The 16,511-nt window shown below is 43.4% G+C and overlaps 1 protein-coding gene across 5 annotated transcripts in view; it reads left to right on the top strand.

Moving 5' to 3' along the window:
- RFX4 (regulatory factor X4) overlaps positions 1-16,511 on the top strand; it is a 164,104-nt gene that overhangs the window by 133,649 nt on the left and 13,944 nt on the right. For 4 of the 5 annotated variants that reach the window (XM_060656539.3, XM_060656541.3, XM_060656543.3 and 1 more), the window contains 2 exons: positions 5,242-5,361; positions 5,702-5,863. In XM_060656539.3, coding sequence (XP_060512522.1) covers positions 5,242-5,361; positions 5,702-5,863 — 282 coding nt within the window. The remainder of the gene's footprint in view (positions 1-5,241; positions 5,362-5,701; positions 5,864-16,511) is intronic. The other variant, XM_060656540.3, reaches the window with a different exon arrangement.

Here is a 16,511-nt window from a genome sequence, read left to right on the forward strand (position 1 = left end):
AGAATAGCAACAGAAACTAAAGGATACCTATAAAATAATTCTGACAAAAATTGCCTGAAGATCTTCAAGGAGAATTTTTTAAACTATTATTGAAATATACCATGTTCGTGTTTGCAAAGAGTCAACATCAAGGAGATCTTACTAATTAATACATAAATTCAACAGAATTCCAATCCAGTCCCTTTTTCCCTTTGACAATCTGATGTAAAAATTCAAAAGGCCAAGAGTCGTAAAGACATTTTGAAGGGAAAGAAGAACGAGACATAGGGACTCACTTACCTGATATTCAGGTTTGTTATGGAGTAAGACAGCGTGGGCTTGTAACATAGACCAGTAGAGCAATGAAACAGAACAGAGGTGCCCAAGACAGATGGACACGAAACTTGCCTTCGCCTCATCAGATGCTTTTCCTCTTGTCTGTTAAACAAGAGGATTGTATATATGACAGAAATGGCATTAAAAGTCAGTGGATTAGGCAAATTTCTTCTGGACAAGCACTTTGGGGTACATAAATATTAGACCCCTCCTCTATAGCATCTGAAAAGAAACATCTAAATGGGGGAGAGGGGAAGACCTTAAACCTTTTGGACGAAAATAAGGAATGATATTTTTATGACCTTGACATAGTAATTTATTTCTTTAAAAAGGTACAAAAAAGGACCAGTTATAAAGAAAAGATTGCAAAAATGAACCACATCTGGATTTCACTTGTGATTAATAAGCACACCATTAACAAAGTTAAAAGGTAAAAGTCACAGAAAAGGAGAACATATTTTGCAGTGCATATAACAAAGGGTTACTATCCAGAATATATAATAAACCCCTCTAAATAAATTATTTAAATACCCACAAAGAAATTCACATACCCCAATATTATTCAGATATCCCACTAGAAAAATGAGCAAAGAATATGAAGAGGTAATTCACAGAAGGGGAAATTCAAATGGACGATAATCCTATGAAAAGATGTACACCTTTCTAGTCATTAGAGTAATACAAACTATAAACACAATAAGATAACATTTCACACCCTTCAGGCTGGCAAATACTATATTTCATATACTACCAGTAGGAATGTAAAAAATTTTGGTGAGCTATCTGACACTGTCTCATAAGAGTGAATATGCAGGCAATTCTTGGACCCAGCAGACCCAAGAAACAGGTACAGAAAATATTCATTAGGGCCATTTTCCAATAGTGGGAAATGATAAACAACCAAAATTCCATCAACAGGAGAATGGATGAATAAATTGTGGCATATTCAAACAGTGGCCATCAAATTAGGCTATATGCATCCATGTGGATAGATTGCCCAAAGCAAGTTGTAGAATGCTCTGTAAAGCATCATACCATTTATATCAAGTTTGAAAACAGAAAACAATACCATATGTTATTTATGGATACATAAATACATATAGTAAGAGTGGAAAAATGCATGTGAACAAATAAATACCAGATTCAAGTCAGTGATTACCTCAGGGGTTGAACACAAGAAAGCAGAGAAATACAATTAAGGAAGAGAACACAGAGGCTTCATCTTTATCTTCAATTAAAAAACAAATCTGGGGCATCTGAGTGGCTCTGTCAGTTAAGTATCTGACTCTTGACCTCAGTTCAGATCTTGAGCTCAGAGGCATGAGTTCAAGCCCAGCATTGGGCTCTGCCCTGGGTTTGGAGCCTACTTAAAAAAACAAACAAAAAAAAAACCACCCAAATCTGATTCAAATATAGTAAAAATATTAAGATATTGTAAAGCTAGGACTTGAATACACTGATGTTCATTTAAAAATTCTGTGTACTTTTTTGTATGTTTGAAATTTTTCATAAGAAAAGAGAAATGCTTTGGTTCTATGCAATGTGATCAACTATATTAACCTGTAGCAACAACAACAAAAGTCTCCTTTGTCTGTATCCTAATACCTTTTCCCATGACAGGCTCTCATGTTAACTCTGTGACTTTAGGCAAGTTGTTCAAACCCTCTGAGCCTTCATTTCCCCATGTATTAGTTGAAGACGATAGTAATACCTCCTCACAGTGTTGGAAAGGGGACTTAGTGCAGTGCATATGGTAAACAGTGCTTGGGCATTTGACTGGTTGATCTAACCGACAGTCACTGAGCCTCTACTCTGTGCCTGGCACTGTTGTAGACACTGGGTGAAAACACCCAAACATCTGCATTGATGGAGCTTACGGTCTGGTGTAGGGAGGCACATGATAAAGATAAATAGGTTATATAGTATATGTAATGGTGATAAGTGCTAGGGAGAGAAATAAAGCAGGGGATGTTAGCTGCAACTGCCTCTTGCCTGTCTTCGATATTTCTCTCTTTCTCCCCTCTCCCCCCACCCCACCCTCCCTGTGTCTTTCTGTATCCCCTTTTTTCTTTGCCCTCCTCTTCTCCTGGCACTACTCCAGTGGCCATGACACCCCCCACCCTGTCTCCGTCCTCTTCCCTTCCCCCTCCTCCCCCCCACCAGTACTGAACTGTTTGTTTCCCAGTTGTCTTAATGATTGACTTCTGCTGCAAAGGACCCTGTAGCTTTTGTGGAGTCAGGAACTGAGCTTCAGGTTTCTTTTGTACTTGGAGCACTTAGCACAGTAGTAGGCACATAGCAGTAACTCTACAAACTCTGTGTTCAAAAGTGATTGAAAATTATCAGACCAGTTGGGTAACTGATCGGAGCCATTAAGGAAGAGAGCCTGTAGCCTGAACATTACTGGCCTCCAAGCCCCAATCTGGTGTTTCTAACAGTGTGGTTTTAGGCAAATTTCTTCACCGTATCAGATCTTTGTTTCCTTGTCTATAAAAAAGGAGGGTGTATGGATGATTTCCAAGGTGCTTGCCTGTGATACAACTAATGCCATTTTCATTATCTAGGGTTTTCCATTTTAATTCATTGTTTCACAGCATGTTTCTATCTTTCTATCCTTATTGACCTATAGCAACATTGGAGCAAATATTTCTTCATTTTTGGAGACCCTTTCCTTTGAAGTATTTGATGTTCTCTTCTGAATTCTTTGACTATATGGACAAAGCAATCATATTATGATATGATATCCTATGAGATCTTAGGACGTTAGTAGCAAAAGGGACTTTACAGATAATAATAACAAGCAGTTGTGATGAGGGTTAAGTGTTATAATAAGTCTGCACATTTACACAGATCTACACAGATAATGAATTTGCCACAGAGCAAGGGCTCAAGAAATGGCGGATTTTGTAACATTTACGAAGGGTAACTCATCCAGGGTCTTAGTGATGCAGTGGCAGAGCTGGATCTCAACCTAGGCAGAGTGATCCAGTGCCCACACAGTTGCCCACAGTGCTACCTCCTCAGTGGTTCACAGGACCCATTTGGGGGAAGTGGATAGAAAGTGGCGTGTGTGTGTGTGTCTGTCTAAGTCAGGTACAATTGAAAGGAAAATTGATAAGTTCCACCAAGAAGATAGAATTAAAAAGAAAATTGGTAGTAAATTCCACCAAGAAGGTGCTGTCCCATCACTCCCAGAAGACCCCTATCACCTTATTTCTTACAAGTATTACACACTAACCAGTTGTGCAACTGGAGCTATAGCCCCATCACCTTCTAACTGAGACTTGAAAAGGCATAGCTCCTAACTCAAAGGGCCCTGCTAGGACCAACGCCTTTTTCCCCCATCTGGGCTGTGAGCAGACTGGACTGGATGATCTGTAAGGGAATGGGAACAGATTTTGGAGCCAGATCAAACTGAGGCAAATCCCTACATACTCCTAATGGAGACACTCCTTTCCTGCTCAATAAGGGAGGACAGTACCACCTACCCCACTGTTTGCAGTAAGGAGGAGACCTGTGTTAATTGCTTAGCAGAGTTTTGGCACACAGTAAGCATTCAGCAGATAATGACGATGATGACGAGGATAATGATAATAGTGGTGGTGGTGATGATGGAATTACAGTATAAGTAATACCAGAGAGTCTCAGAGGTCCTCTAAAAAAGCAGACTGGAGGGAAATGGGAAGAGGAGGTCAGCTTGTAGGATAGGTGGGTGAGAAGTATTCGACATTTCATGGGAAGTAGAATATCCACGTGGAGATGTTCCCTTCGGAGTTGGAAACGTGAGACCAGAGATGAAGGTTTGGCCCCTCTGACCCTGGCATTCCTGAGGCTTGATTACAGCAGACATTAACTGAGCCCCTTCCATATGTGGATCATTCCACTGTCCATGGTGGCAGCATGACATGCCAGAAAAGATGGTTTTGAAATAATGTATTATAGTAAGAATGAAAGTACCTATCTTACAGAGTGGTAAGAGATTAAGTTAGAGAATATAAGACTTTGAACACAGAGACTGGCACATTGGAAAAATGTCTTAAGATGACCACATCCCTTTTTATGAAACAGTGTACTCTAAATTAAGAATGAAGAGTCTTATTTGAGAATACCACATTTCCAATCTAATACCTTTTCTAACATTCATTTTTGAGAGTGAGAGAGACAGGGCGTGAGCGGGGGAGGGGCAGAGAGAGAGGGAGACAGAATCCGAAGCAGGCTCCAGGCTCTAAGCTGTCAGCACAGGGCCTGACGCGGGGCTCGAACTCACGGACCGCGAGATCGTGACCTGAGCCAGAGTCAGACGCTCAACTGACTGAGCCACCCAGGCGCTCCAATCTAATACCTTTTCTGAGAACCGTGTGTTCAACAAAGGTCTCAGAAACATTTAAGGAAATAATTCAGCTGTTACAGGTTTCAATTTTCAATTCTGCTTCTGGAATCCTGTCAGGTAACATTGGTATAGTGAACTAGAGGGCAAAATCTCTGCCATGGACATCCTTAAAGTCCAATCAGGGAAGTAGGACATACTTGTAGAAGAGATAAAAATGAAAGACACCATGTCAACACACACTGAACACAGTAAGTGGTGCTCAAATGAGGACGAGGCCAGTGGGTATGTGAGGGCTCAGAAACATTTGGACAGATGGCTCAATGGGCACCATTTTTGATGAGCTAGTTTGAGCAAGGAAAAAGACACACTTGCTACAAAGTGTTAGTGCCATTTACCTTATGTCGAGCACTAGGCTAGGCTGAGGACACAGCAAAGAAGAGCAACTTTTGACCATGTGGAGATGATAATGGAGTAGGGAGTGAGAATCTTGAACAGAGCATTAGAGTACAAGCCCAACAACACGGGCTGTTAACCAGGTGGAGGGGCGTACGTGCGCTGCCATGACTTACCTTTCTGTTTGGATCTTCTCCCACCAGGGTCTTTTCACTTAATTCACTTGATGTTTGACGACTACGTGCTCTACCTATTAGAATCCCTGCACTGTCAGGAGCGGGCCAATGAGCTCATGCGAGCCATGAAGGGAGAAGGAAGCACTGGTAAGCCAGCTTTTCACTGGGAGTTGCCCTACTTGGCAGTTTGATTTGCATCCTTGCTTCTATGCTCTGTGTTTCTTTAGCTCTTTATTCTGAAGAATTTAGTTGTAGTGGGCAGGCCAAGTGGTGTGAAAGCAGTGATGTCCTTTTCTTCTTTGGAGTGGGCATGGCTGTGTATGGGAACTGCGTGCATGCCTTGATGGTGATTCGAAACCATCAAAGGGCTTTAAGCAGAGGAGTGACATGACCCACAGATCAGAAAGAATATTTCAATTTTTAAAGTCCTTTGAAGACACTTGCCTTGACCTTTGGCTCTGAGAATCTACCCTTTCTCTACCCATAGCAGAAGTCCGAGAAGAAATTATCTTGACAGAGGCTGCCCCGCCAACCCCTTCACCAGTGCCATCGTTTTCGCCAGCCAAATCCGCCACGTCCGTCGAAGTGCCACCTCCGTCCTCCCCCGTCAGCAATCCATCCCCTGAGTACACTGGCCTCAGCACTACAGGTAATGAAAGGCCCCTAAAGGCTTTGAGTGGGGAGTTGACTTACAGCAAGCGCTTTCTGGAAAAGCATTCTAACCCAATCAATGCCAAGACCGTAGTATTTGCCTGGATTTACAGATGCCTTGCAGTTATTCATTACTCACATGTATATACTCCACATGCTTCTGTTTTCAAGTTGGCCAATTAAGTACATGATAAAATCTCCACCTTCCCCCCCAGCTAAGACACTGAAATGATTAAAATGATATAAGACATAAATTGATACACAGCCATTCTTTCTTGAAAATGAGAAAAGGAACTCTCTGTGAACCAGAGATTGAGAGGCATCTCTGGAAAGTGGGGCATCCGGGAAGCCATTTGCTAACACATGGCGATCATATCGAGGTGGGGGTGATAAGCAAGGTAAGACTAATGCTGTGGGGTCTCCAAGCAAGGGGAGACTCCCTCTGGTTGGAGGCACCAAGAAGACCTCACAAAGGAATGGGTCTGAGCTGGAACTTCATTTTAACTGAGGAAGGTGGAGCAGAAGGGACTTCTGGGAAGAGGACAGTATGAACAGATGCATAGGGGTAGGGACATGTGGGGCCTTCTCAGGCCACGTGAAACTTGGGCTAAAATTAAAATGTAGGAGGTCCATGAAGGGTCTTATGAGGCTAGACACCACAAATTGCAGTCACATCCTGGCGGATCTTGAATGCCAAGGTATGGTTTAGAAATGAAAAAGAAGAGGTAATACAAGGATAATAATAGCTAGTTGCCGATGTCCATTATCACTTCACGTAATTATCTCACAATAACGCCTCAAGGTTGTGAAGGAAAAGTAAAGGGTGAGAAAGCGTCAGTTCCTTGTTCTGGGCACCACAGTCACTCAGCCATTCAACAAATGTCCTTACTCATAAGACTTGTGAAAATGGTGAAGTGTATACAGAATATTCAGTAAGCGTTAGCTAATCTGTGATGACAGTGTGCGTGTATGTGTGTGCGCGCACACCTCTAGAGCAACTCACATGGTTGCTGTGGGCATGAGATGACATAAGAAAGGCCAAGTGCTTTGCTCATAGTGAGGTGCTATCAGATGGAAGGGGTCCCATTGATTAAGATGAGGGCTACCACTGAATGCTATAGGGGATCAGAGGGGAAGCAATCTCCTTCCTTCCCACCTGAACTCTGGCAGGCAGGAAAGAAGCCTGCAGGAGAGGGGAGACTCAAAGGCAGCCTTAAAAGATGAGGAAGAATGCATAGGAGAGGAACCAAAGGCAGAAACAACCTTTTCCTATATGGGCCTTGGTGGGGTTGGGCCAGCTGAACAGACCAGTGTTTGTGGAGCAGAGGGCTCATGAGACAGTGATCATTAATTCATTACCTTTTTTCCAAACCTGCTTAAACTATTCTCCCAATTACCCAACTCCAAATGTGGGAGTCAACTTCATCTTTCCTCTCCCTCGGCTCCTGTATTAGTTAGAATAGGCTAGGGGCGCCTGGGTGGCTCAGTCGGTTAAGCATCCGACTTCAGCTCAGGTCACGATCTTGCGGTCCGTGAGTTCAAGCCCCGCGTCGGGCTCTGGGCTGATGGCTCAGAGCCTGGAGCCTGCTTCCGGTTCTGTGTCTCCCTCTCTCTCTGCCCCTCCCCCGTTCATGCTCTGTCTCTCTCTGTCTCAAAAATAAATAAACGTTAAAAAAAAAAAAAAAAGAATAGGCTAAGCTACTGTTAACAATAGATCCAAAACGTATGGAGTTGACACAAGAGAAATCTATTCTGTGCTCGCAGACAGCCCTGGCAGGGTGCTTAGGTCTGAGAGGAGGCTCTCTTCAATGCAACCATTTGGAAACACTTGCTCTTTCCATATTAGGTTGCACCATACTCCAGGGCAGTGGTTCTCAAAGTGTGGTCCATGGACCAGCGGTATCTGCACCCCCTGGGAACCTGTTAGGAATGCTCATCATCAGGTCCCATCACAGACCTACTGAATCAGAAACTCTAGCGGCAAGGCCCAGAGATTTGCTCAACAAGCCTCCCATTGATTCTGATGCACACTAGCTTCAGGACCACTGCCCTGGGCTTTGCCAAGTCTGCAACCAGCTGACAGAAGTAGAAGGTGGGTATAGAGAGGAAAGCCCAGTCCCTCAAAGGCCCTGCCCTGAAGTAGCACATGTCACTTCCAGTTCCATTTCACCAGTGAGGGCTTAGTCCATGGCCTCATGTAACTGCACAGAGAGGCTGGGAGGTGTAGGGTAGCACGTCCCCAGATAGGGAAGGGGGCGAATAGATTTGGGGAGACAGCGTTCTCTACCATGCCTCCCAAGCCAGTCGTTCTAATCCAAATCTTGATGGGCCCATTCCTTCCCATGGCACCACTGCTATCTGTTCAGGCCTTCCCCACGTCTCGGACATCCAGCGACTCTCAAACTGGTTACCCAGCTCCAATCTGGTCTGTCCGCTTTCTTGCTGCCCACTAGGCTCATTTCCCAAGACCGAGGGGACTCTCATTCTCCAGATCGTATCTCACACTGCTCCACCTCTGGGGTCTCCTCCTTCCACCTCCACCTGATGAAATCCTACTCATCTTCATTGCCCTCACCCTCTAGGTTAGAATCTTCCTCCAGGGGCGCCTGAGTGGGTGGCTCAGGCAGTTGAGCACCTGACTCTTGATTTTAGCTCAGGTCATGATCCCAGGGTTGTGGGATCAAGCCCTGTGTCCAGCTCCACAGTGAGCGTGTGGAGCCTGCTTCAGATTCTCTCTCCCTCTGCCCCTCTCCCGCGTGCGCTCTCTTTTTCAAAAAAAAAAAAAAAAAAAAAAAAAAAAAAGTCTTCCTCCAGACGCTCACAGCATGGTCCTACTTATATCCTAGTTCTACTTAGAATAATTTTCAGAATAGACTGGGGACTGAAATTGGATATTTTTGAAGACCAAATAAACAGGGTGAGATTACCCTATTTAGGATGTTGTCTTTTATCCATTCATTCACTCACATGTCCATCCATTTATCTATCCATTTATCCAATAAATATTTCTCGAGTGACTTCTGTGTACCAAACACTTCAGGTTCCCATCCCCTGGCAGTTTATGATTTAGAGGTTAGGGTTCTGATGGGCAAGCTGGCAGTCACAAACAATGTGATGAGTGCAGAGTTGGGCTAAGTTGGGAGAAGAGGGTAGAGGAGCACAAAAGGAGGCCATGGTTGATATCTGCAGGGTCTGGGAAGGCTGAATAATGCGAGAGAAGGTAGTCTGGCAGAGGAAGTAAGTGGTACAAAGGCCTGGAGGCAGGAGACAGCATGTCATTTTCAGAGAACATAAAGTACGTATGCTAAGAATCTTTGGTTAATTCCTTCCCTCAAGTTTCCTTTCTCTCCAGAACTAGCACTACTCAGAGAGGAAATGAGCAGGTACTTAAGAGCCTATAAGGCCTTTCCTCTTCTGTACTTTGCCAGGGGCAGAAACTTGCCGACAGACGCAGTGGTCCTTTGTCAGGGACTGTTAAGGAGACTGGATTCTTCAGAGTATTTAAAAGTAGGGTTGTCAGTAACTGGCCCTAGACGGAGCTTTGATTTCACTTTGGGTACGCAGCTGGAAAAAGGCCTCCTCTTTTGTGGAAATTTAGATTTTGGCATCACATTTGTTTACATGGATGCACCTGAATCATGTTTTGTGTCCACTTTGAGGGGGAAGAACACCCCCTCCCTCGTCCCTCCCCTTTTCTCTCTGTACTGGGTCATTGTAGTTCCTGCTTAGGAGGCTTCAGAAGAAGAGCCACGGAGACAAGAACAGCCTTAGTCCCTGAAAATGAAAAGGGAAGAGAACTTGAGCACTGTCCACAGCTCTCCAGCTGCTCAGCTGCTCAGCTGCTCGGGTCCATCCAAGGCCGGAATATGGGGCAGCAACCCCCAGTCTCCTGCCTCAGGAAGAAACCAGGGCAGTAAGAACAGGCCAGTAAGAACAGCCGGTCATCTGAACAATCCTGCCCGCCCTCACCCCCCACCCCTTACCCTTCTGGGAAGCACCCACGTGAGCCAGTTAGTGATAACATCCTTACTTCTAAAATAAACAGGGAAATTATGCAAATGAAGCAGTTCTGCATTGTGAAGCAGAAAGGGTTCAAGGGGGAGCTTTCCTGCAGTGCAGCAGCATATCCAGCGAGGAGACTCTAAGGGAATAAGGGGATAGGGAAGGTGTGAAGGCAAGATTTCTAGGATCTCTTCATAATTCTCATCCAGCTAGTGAGTCTGCCTGGCTTTTTTCACAGCACTTTGGAGGCCCCAAGGTGTGGCAGGTGTGATAGTCAAAGCCACAGGAATACCATAAATGTGTTCAGAGATTTCTGCGCAATGTGTTCACGAGTCATAAAAGTAGCTTCTTAGAAATACAAATGTAAAACAGGTTCTTTTCAGATGATCGTAACCTTTGAAGATTTTGGCACATTCCTGCTTTGTTCTCAGATATCTCCAGGGGGCATTAAAAATGTCATCCTAGATAAAACTATGTGTAATATTTTTCTCAAGTACCACTTTTGAAATACTCCCTTGTGAAATTAGACTGGATCTTGGCATGCATGTGGGTCATAGTCTTGAAGGAGACATAAACATAATTTCCTAACAACATGTATGGTTTTATAGACATTGCATTATAAAGCACATTTAGCCATGATATACATCTAGGTATTAAGAAATATAGGAGGTTTCTTAAATTTGAGGATTTGTGCAAATATTTCATTGACCAATACTGTAAATTCGAAAACAATTATTGTGTATCTTATAAAATGCATTTGTCCTGTCTCTTTTTTTTTTAAGTTAACATATGGTCTTTATGCCCAGTTAATTTTTATTTTCATTTTTATTTATTTACTTATTTTTAACATTTATTCATTTTTGAGAGACAGAGATAGAGCGCAAATGGGGGTGGGGCAGAAAGAGAGGGAGACACAATCTGAAGCCGGCTCCAGGCTCCGAACTGTCAGCACAGAGCCCCCTATGCGGGGCTCGAACTCAGGGAACTGTGAGATCGTGACCTGAGCCAAAGTTGGAAGCTTAACTGACTGAGCCACCCAGGTGTCCCATTTTATTTCCATCTTTAAATTACTGGTTGATTTATATACCATTACTTTCCAAATAGTATCTGAAGTGGTTAACAATTTTTTTTAAAAAAGCAATTTTTAAAAAGGAAATCAGGAAGCAAAAATAAAGAAGAAGTGGGGAATATTAAACAAAACAAAACAACTCCTGGCTAAAACAGTTCATTAACACGTTAAATGAAATTTTATGTGACTTAGTTAATTTTGTTGGGTCTCTAGCATACTCTGAATATCATTGCTCAGATGATGTACATATCATCAAGTTTGATTTAGAGTCAAGGCCAATCAGGTGTCTGCAGCCCTTCCACATTATCAGCGTCTCACTTTTGATGGACACTTCCCCATTTTTCAGCTATGAAAAAGAGAACAGTATTATGTCTGCTTGGTGAGCACAAAGAGAAAATTAATTCATTGCACATAATCTTTTGGCATCCTTTGGTACAAGGACTCGTGGATACAAAGTGGTATATTATAGATAGTGAGTTATGACTCACTAGGGAAACAGCCACTCTGCTCATCTATCTTGTTCTGTGTCCATACTTACATGTGTTTCTAAGTATGTTTTCTTAGGACTGTTTTCATTAATTGTTTTTAAAAGCCGGGGGGGGGGGGGGGGGGAGTGGAAGAAAGTGAAAGGAAAGGAATATCAGGCACCTAACACTGTGATACGTGGCTGATTTTGACTGGGCATGTTCAAGTCTACGGCAAGGCCATGAAACAAGACTAGCAAAGGATTCCATTTCAACAGATTTCCACAAGGTAAAATCTAGCCCATTTATCCATTTTCTTCCCTAACTTTGTGAGCTTGCCCCCTCACTCCTGGCCCAGCAAAGTTCAGAAACTTTAATTTCCATTCAGGTAAAGTGCCTCTTTTCCTCTTTAGGAGCGTGGCAGGTGGTGCCAAACTGACGGGCCCACTTACCATGACATTGGGCTGCAATTCTTTACTGTCATTTAATGCAAACTGTAAAGCTCCCGCTCTGTCCTGGTGAGGCCTCAGAAGGGCTCTAAGACCTGGTTTATGATGTCATTTGAAGTATTCCCTCCTTTAGCAATGACAATAAAAGTTAACTATTAAACTCATGTTTTCACCTTCCCACCATGGGTTCCCTGCAACACAAAACCAGCAAATTAAATCATTGAGATGCTAGGAGGCCTAAAGAAATAAAGGCAAATTCCTTATAAATGGCCCTAACTGTAGAACATCTGGCCTGCCCAGCTGCATTTTCTCCACATCACTTGAGGATGTAACAAAGATAACTGGCCCCTACTCTTTCCAAATAACAAAAGCTCAGTTATTCTGAGGGCAGCTAAAATGAGTGGGACAGGGTAGACACAGCAGCCCTGCCCCAGAGCCCACGATGACTCATTTACAGAACCTCCTCCTCCATCCCTGCTGCTTCCTTTTCTGTAAAGGAGTGGAATTAGGAAATATAAGCTGGGATTGAAAATAGATTGCTTAATCTCTTCTTGACCTCGCATCATCAAGGTCACGGCTTGGTGTTGGGGGCCTTTGGATTTGCTCATTCATTCTTTGGTCCACTCCATGTATTCCGTGTCTAATCTGGGGCATGTCCTGGGGGTACAGAAGTGAAAAGAACAGGCATTGTCACTGCCCCTGAATACTTATATTCTGGTGGGTAGGAGAGTCGATACAGAAGTAAACAACCAGCTAAATAAACCATTTCAGGTGGTCATAAAGAGAATAACAGTGTGCTGCGAAATGGTCAGAGAAGGCCCACCTGAGGAGGTGACATTTATCCAAGACCTGGAGTATGAGAAAGAGTCAGCGCATAAAGTTTGGGGAGAGGAAAAGAACATTTCAGGTAGTGGGGAACAGCACGTGCACATGCCTAAGGCGGAGAAGAGCCTGGCGTAGTGAGGATTGACTAACGGACACACATAAGGGGAGAGTGGCAGTGGGGGCAGTTGCAGAGGTAGGTGGCAGCCAGATCTTGAATCCCCGTCTGTCTCTGGGAACGGATCCATTTGCTGCTCCTGGTCATGGAGCTACTGATAAAGTGTAACACAAACAGATGAGGTTTTCAGCTCCAGTAAGTATTGTCCTTAAGCACTACTGCCTTAGGGATGGATGGTAGCCAATGGGGGATAGAGCCACGGATAGCCCAGGGTTCAAGTAGACTTTTCTGTGATGATGGCAACTTTGTTTTTTTTTAATCTGAGCTATTCAAAATAGTAGACACTAACCACATGGGGCTACTGAGCCCTTGCAATGTAGCTAGTGCAATGAAGGAACTGAATTTTTAATTGTATTTTGTTTTAATTTTTTTAATGTTTATTTATTTTTGAGAGAGAGAGAGAGCGAGAGCGAGAGTGAGCAGGGGAGGGGCTGAGAGAGAGGGAGACACAGAATCTGAAGTAGGCTCCAGGCTCTGAGCTGTCAGCACAGAGCCCGATGCAGGGGTTCGAACCCACAAACCACGAGATCATGCTCTGAGACGAAGAGCTTAACCAACTGAACCACCCAGGGGCCCCTTGTTTTAATTAATTTAAATTTAAATAGCCATCTACGTCTAGTGGCTACTGTATAGGCAGTTCCAGAATCCAGACATACTTAAAGGAGCGTATTTCTCAGGAAGGTACTACCAAAAGGCTTAGGTTAGGTCAAAACCTGAACATCTGTGATGGTTCATAGAATCCTAGTGGAGAAAAGGATCAAGTGGTTTAGTCCAAGATCTGAAGGAAGGGTATGGCCAGGTAGACTGGAAAGTAGCCTGAATTTTCACAAGTCTGTACTAGAACCTTACAACTTCTGATCTTTAATGGCCCTCAACATGGAGCATGCGTGACCGGAGGCAGTGGGTGGTTTATAGACCCTTGCTGCTCAAAATGTGGTCCACAGACCAACAGCATTATCATCGTTTAGAAATTTGTTATAGGGGCGCCTGGGTGGCGCAGTCGGTTAAGCGTCCGACTTCAGCCAGGTCACGATCTCGCGGTCCGTGAGTTCGAGCCCCGTGTCAGGCTCTGGGCTGATGGCTCGGAGCCTGGAGCCTGTTTCCGATTCTGTGTCTCCCTCTCTCTCTGCCCCTCCCCCGTTCATGCTCTGTCTCTCTCTGTCCCAAAAATAAATAAAAAACGTTGGGAAAAAATTAAAAAAAAACAAAAAAAAAAAAAACAAAAAAAAACAAAAAAAAGAAATTTGTTATAAATGCAGAATTGCTGGCTCAGCTCCCAACCTACTGAATCAGAATCTGCATTTTAACAAGATCTCCTATGATTCAAATGCACGTTCAAGTGTGAGAGGCGACTGTTCTTTTTGGAAAGGCTCTGGAGTTGGGCACATCTGGGTTCAAATCCCAACTCTGCCACTCACCTGAGCAAGTCTTAGGCCTCAGTTTTCTCACCTGAAAGAAAGAGGTAATACCTCCCACCTCAAGAGGTTATTGTGAAGATTCAGTGAGTCAGTGTATAAAAAGAAAATAGCATGAGGTCTGGTTTCTGTTGGATGGTTTATCATTCATTCTTTCATTTATTCAACAAGTCATTACTGACTGCCTGTTATGTTTCAAGCACCCTTCCTGTCCTGAGTTGAAAACCCCCTCCAAGAAAACAACAACAACAAAAACTCACGAATGAAAAACATTTTGTTGGGGATGGAAAGGAAAGAAAATCTTCTTCTGCAGTTTTAAGACTAGAACACAGATAACACTTACCTTTATAGGATTCTCAGATCTTTGGGGATCTGTATCGTATTCTTAGAGATCAGGGGGCTTTCTCCACTATTCTCAGACTTTGAAATAAGAGTGGGCATACAGGTCATGGAGAAAAAGAGAAAGGGGGAATTAGGCAACTAGGGAAGGTTATTGTTTTACCAATAAATAAAAAGCATTAGCGTTGTCTTAAAAATTAAGCAAAACTGTGAACTGCACACATTTCCTTTTATTAGTTTCCTTAAAAAAGCAGCAGCAGCAGCAGCAGCAGCAATTCTCACTGGAGGTCCCACTGATAGGAAAGGGAATGCAAGGGGTGTTCTTTTCTGGTCCCCAGGCAAAAAGGGTTTCTCACCCAAGCCAGTAGGTGTTAATCTGCTTAAGCCTGCCTGAGTGGGTCTGTTAGATTGCTGGCACACGGCCATTTAGGGGTTTTGTTTCCCAGACCACGGGAGCCCATTTTTCCAAGAGTTCCACTAGCTTTTTGTTTGATAACGTCTATTTCTAGCAGCATTTACTCCTCCAACAACAAATTCAATGAAACAAAAATTTACTGAACACCTACTTTTTGGCAGACCCTCTGTTGGGGATACAGAGATGACTAAGGAACAGTTGCTGTGCTCCAGGAGCTCATACAAAAGTAACTTCTACTCCATTCTCTCAGGTGATGGCTATTATCACTCTGTCTTCCTACTGCTTGGGGAAAAAGAGAAAATCATTTGGCTTCCTGAGCTGCCTCCTTTAAATACCCACTGACCTTGCAGGTGCTCTCCTGAGGTCCCAGGGGCTTGAAGGGTTAATTACTTGCTTGCTGTGGCTGGTTCATTGTTCTCCATACTTCCCACCTCCCTCCAATTCCATCTCCAATTATCAAGCTTGTTTAATATATTTTAATAATGTTTTTCTTTTCATGGAGACAATACACATTCGTTATAGAAAAATACAGATAAGCAAAGTGAAGAAATGCTTTAAAGCCCTCCTCAACCCCACCACCTAGAGATAACCTGTTTTAATAGAAAGGGTACTTTAAAAAATTATAACAGTAATATAACTTCATATGAAGTGCAAAATATAGAGGAGTGCAGTCATGCATAATCCAATCATCTGGGGCATGATCATTTTGGAATTTTTTCTTTCCAGTCTCCTTGCAGTTACCATAAATGATGCCTCACAGCCTGCTGAAGTCATTATCTTTTTGTATATGATGTACATGTGCAAACCAGGAAAAGGGGTACTTTTAGCCATACTGATGAATAAGAACACCTATGATTTTATGGAGAAACACACTTAGAAGTGTGCTGTAATTAGCTGAATTTCTGTTGCTATTCAAGCCTTTCATCCCTGGTGACAGAATCTGACCCAAGAAACTTGTCTTTCTTCCCTGGCATCTGAAATGGGACATATAGAAATGTTTGCTCTAAGAAAGTCTCATATAAGAATACCTGAATTCACGGTGAGGAGTGCATGAATACCGTTAAGAGCCTCCCACGCCCCAGACTCATCTCACTTAACCCTCAAAACACTTCTGCAAGATACGTATTCTCATGCTTGCTTTGCAGTTGATGAGAGAAAGCCTCCTAAAGTATAAGAGGCTCAGCAGGACTCGGAGCCAGAGTGAAGCAGCAATATGGTAGAGAGAATAAAAGCATGGGGCAGACCGGAGTTCAGAGCCCCACCGGCCCCACCCACTGGGACCTCGTGCAAGTTAACATTTGAAATTCCTCTGAACTGGACTTGAGTGAGATGCCACTAGCCTGAAGTGTTGACATAAGGAAGGGTCCTGAGAATCAAGATTGGAGCCCACTGTAAGGGTGTTGCTGAGGACACTGTTAAGCAGTTCACAGTTGCCTTTTATGGGGGCATCTGAAAGAAATTCTTGTTTGATCATAATTCCAAGGACAGTTTAC

This window comes from Panthera onca, chromosome B4, assembly GCF_046562875.1.
Source record: "Panthera onca isolate mPanOnc1 chromosome B4, mPanOnc1 haplotype 2, whole genome shotgun sequence".
Taxonomy (NCBI): domain Eukaryota; kingdom Metazoa; phylum Chordata; class Mammalia; order Carnivora; family Felidae; genus Panthera; species Panthera onca.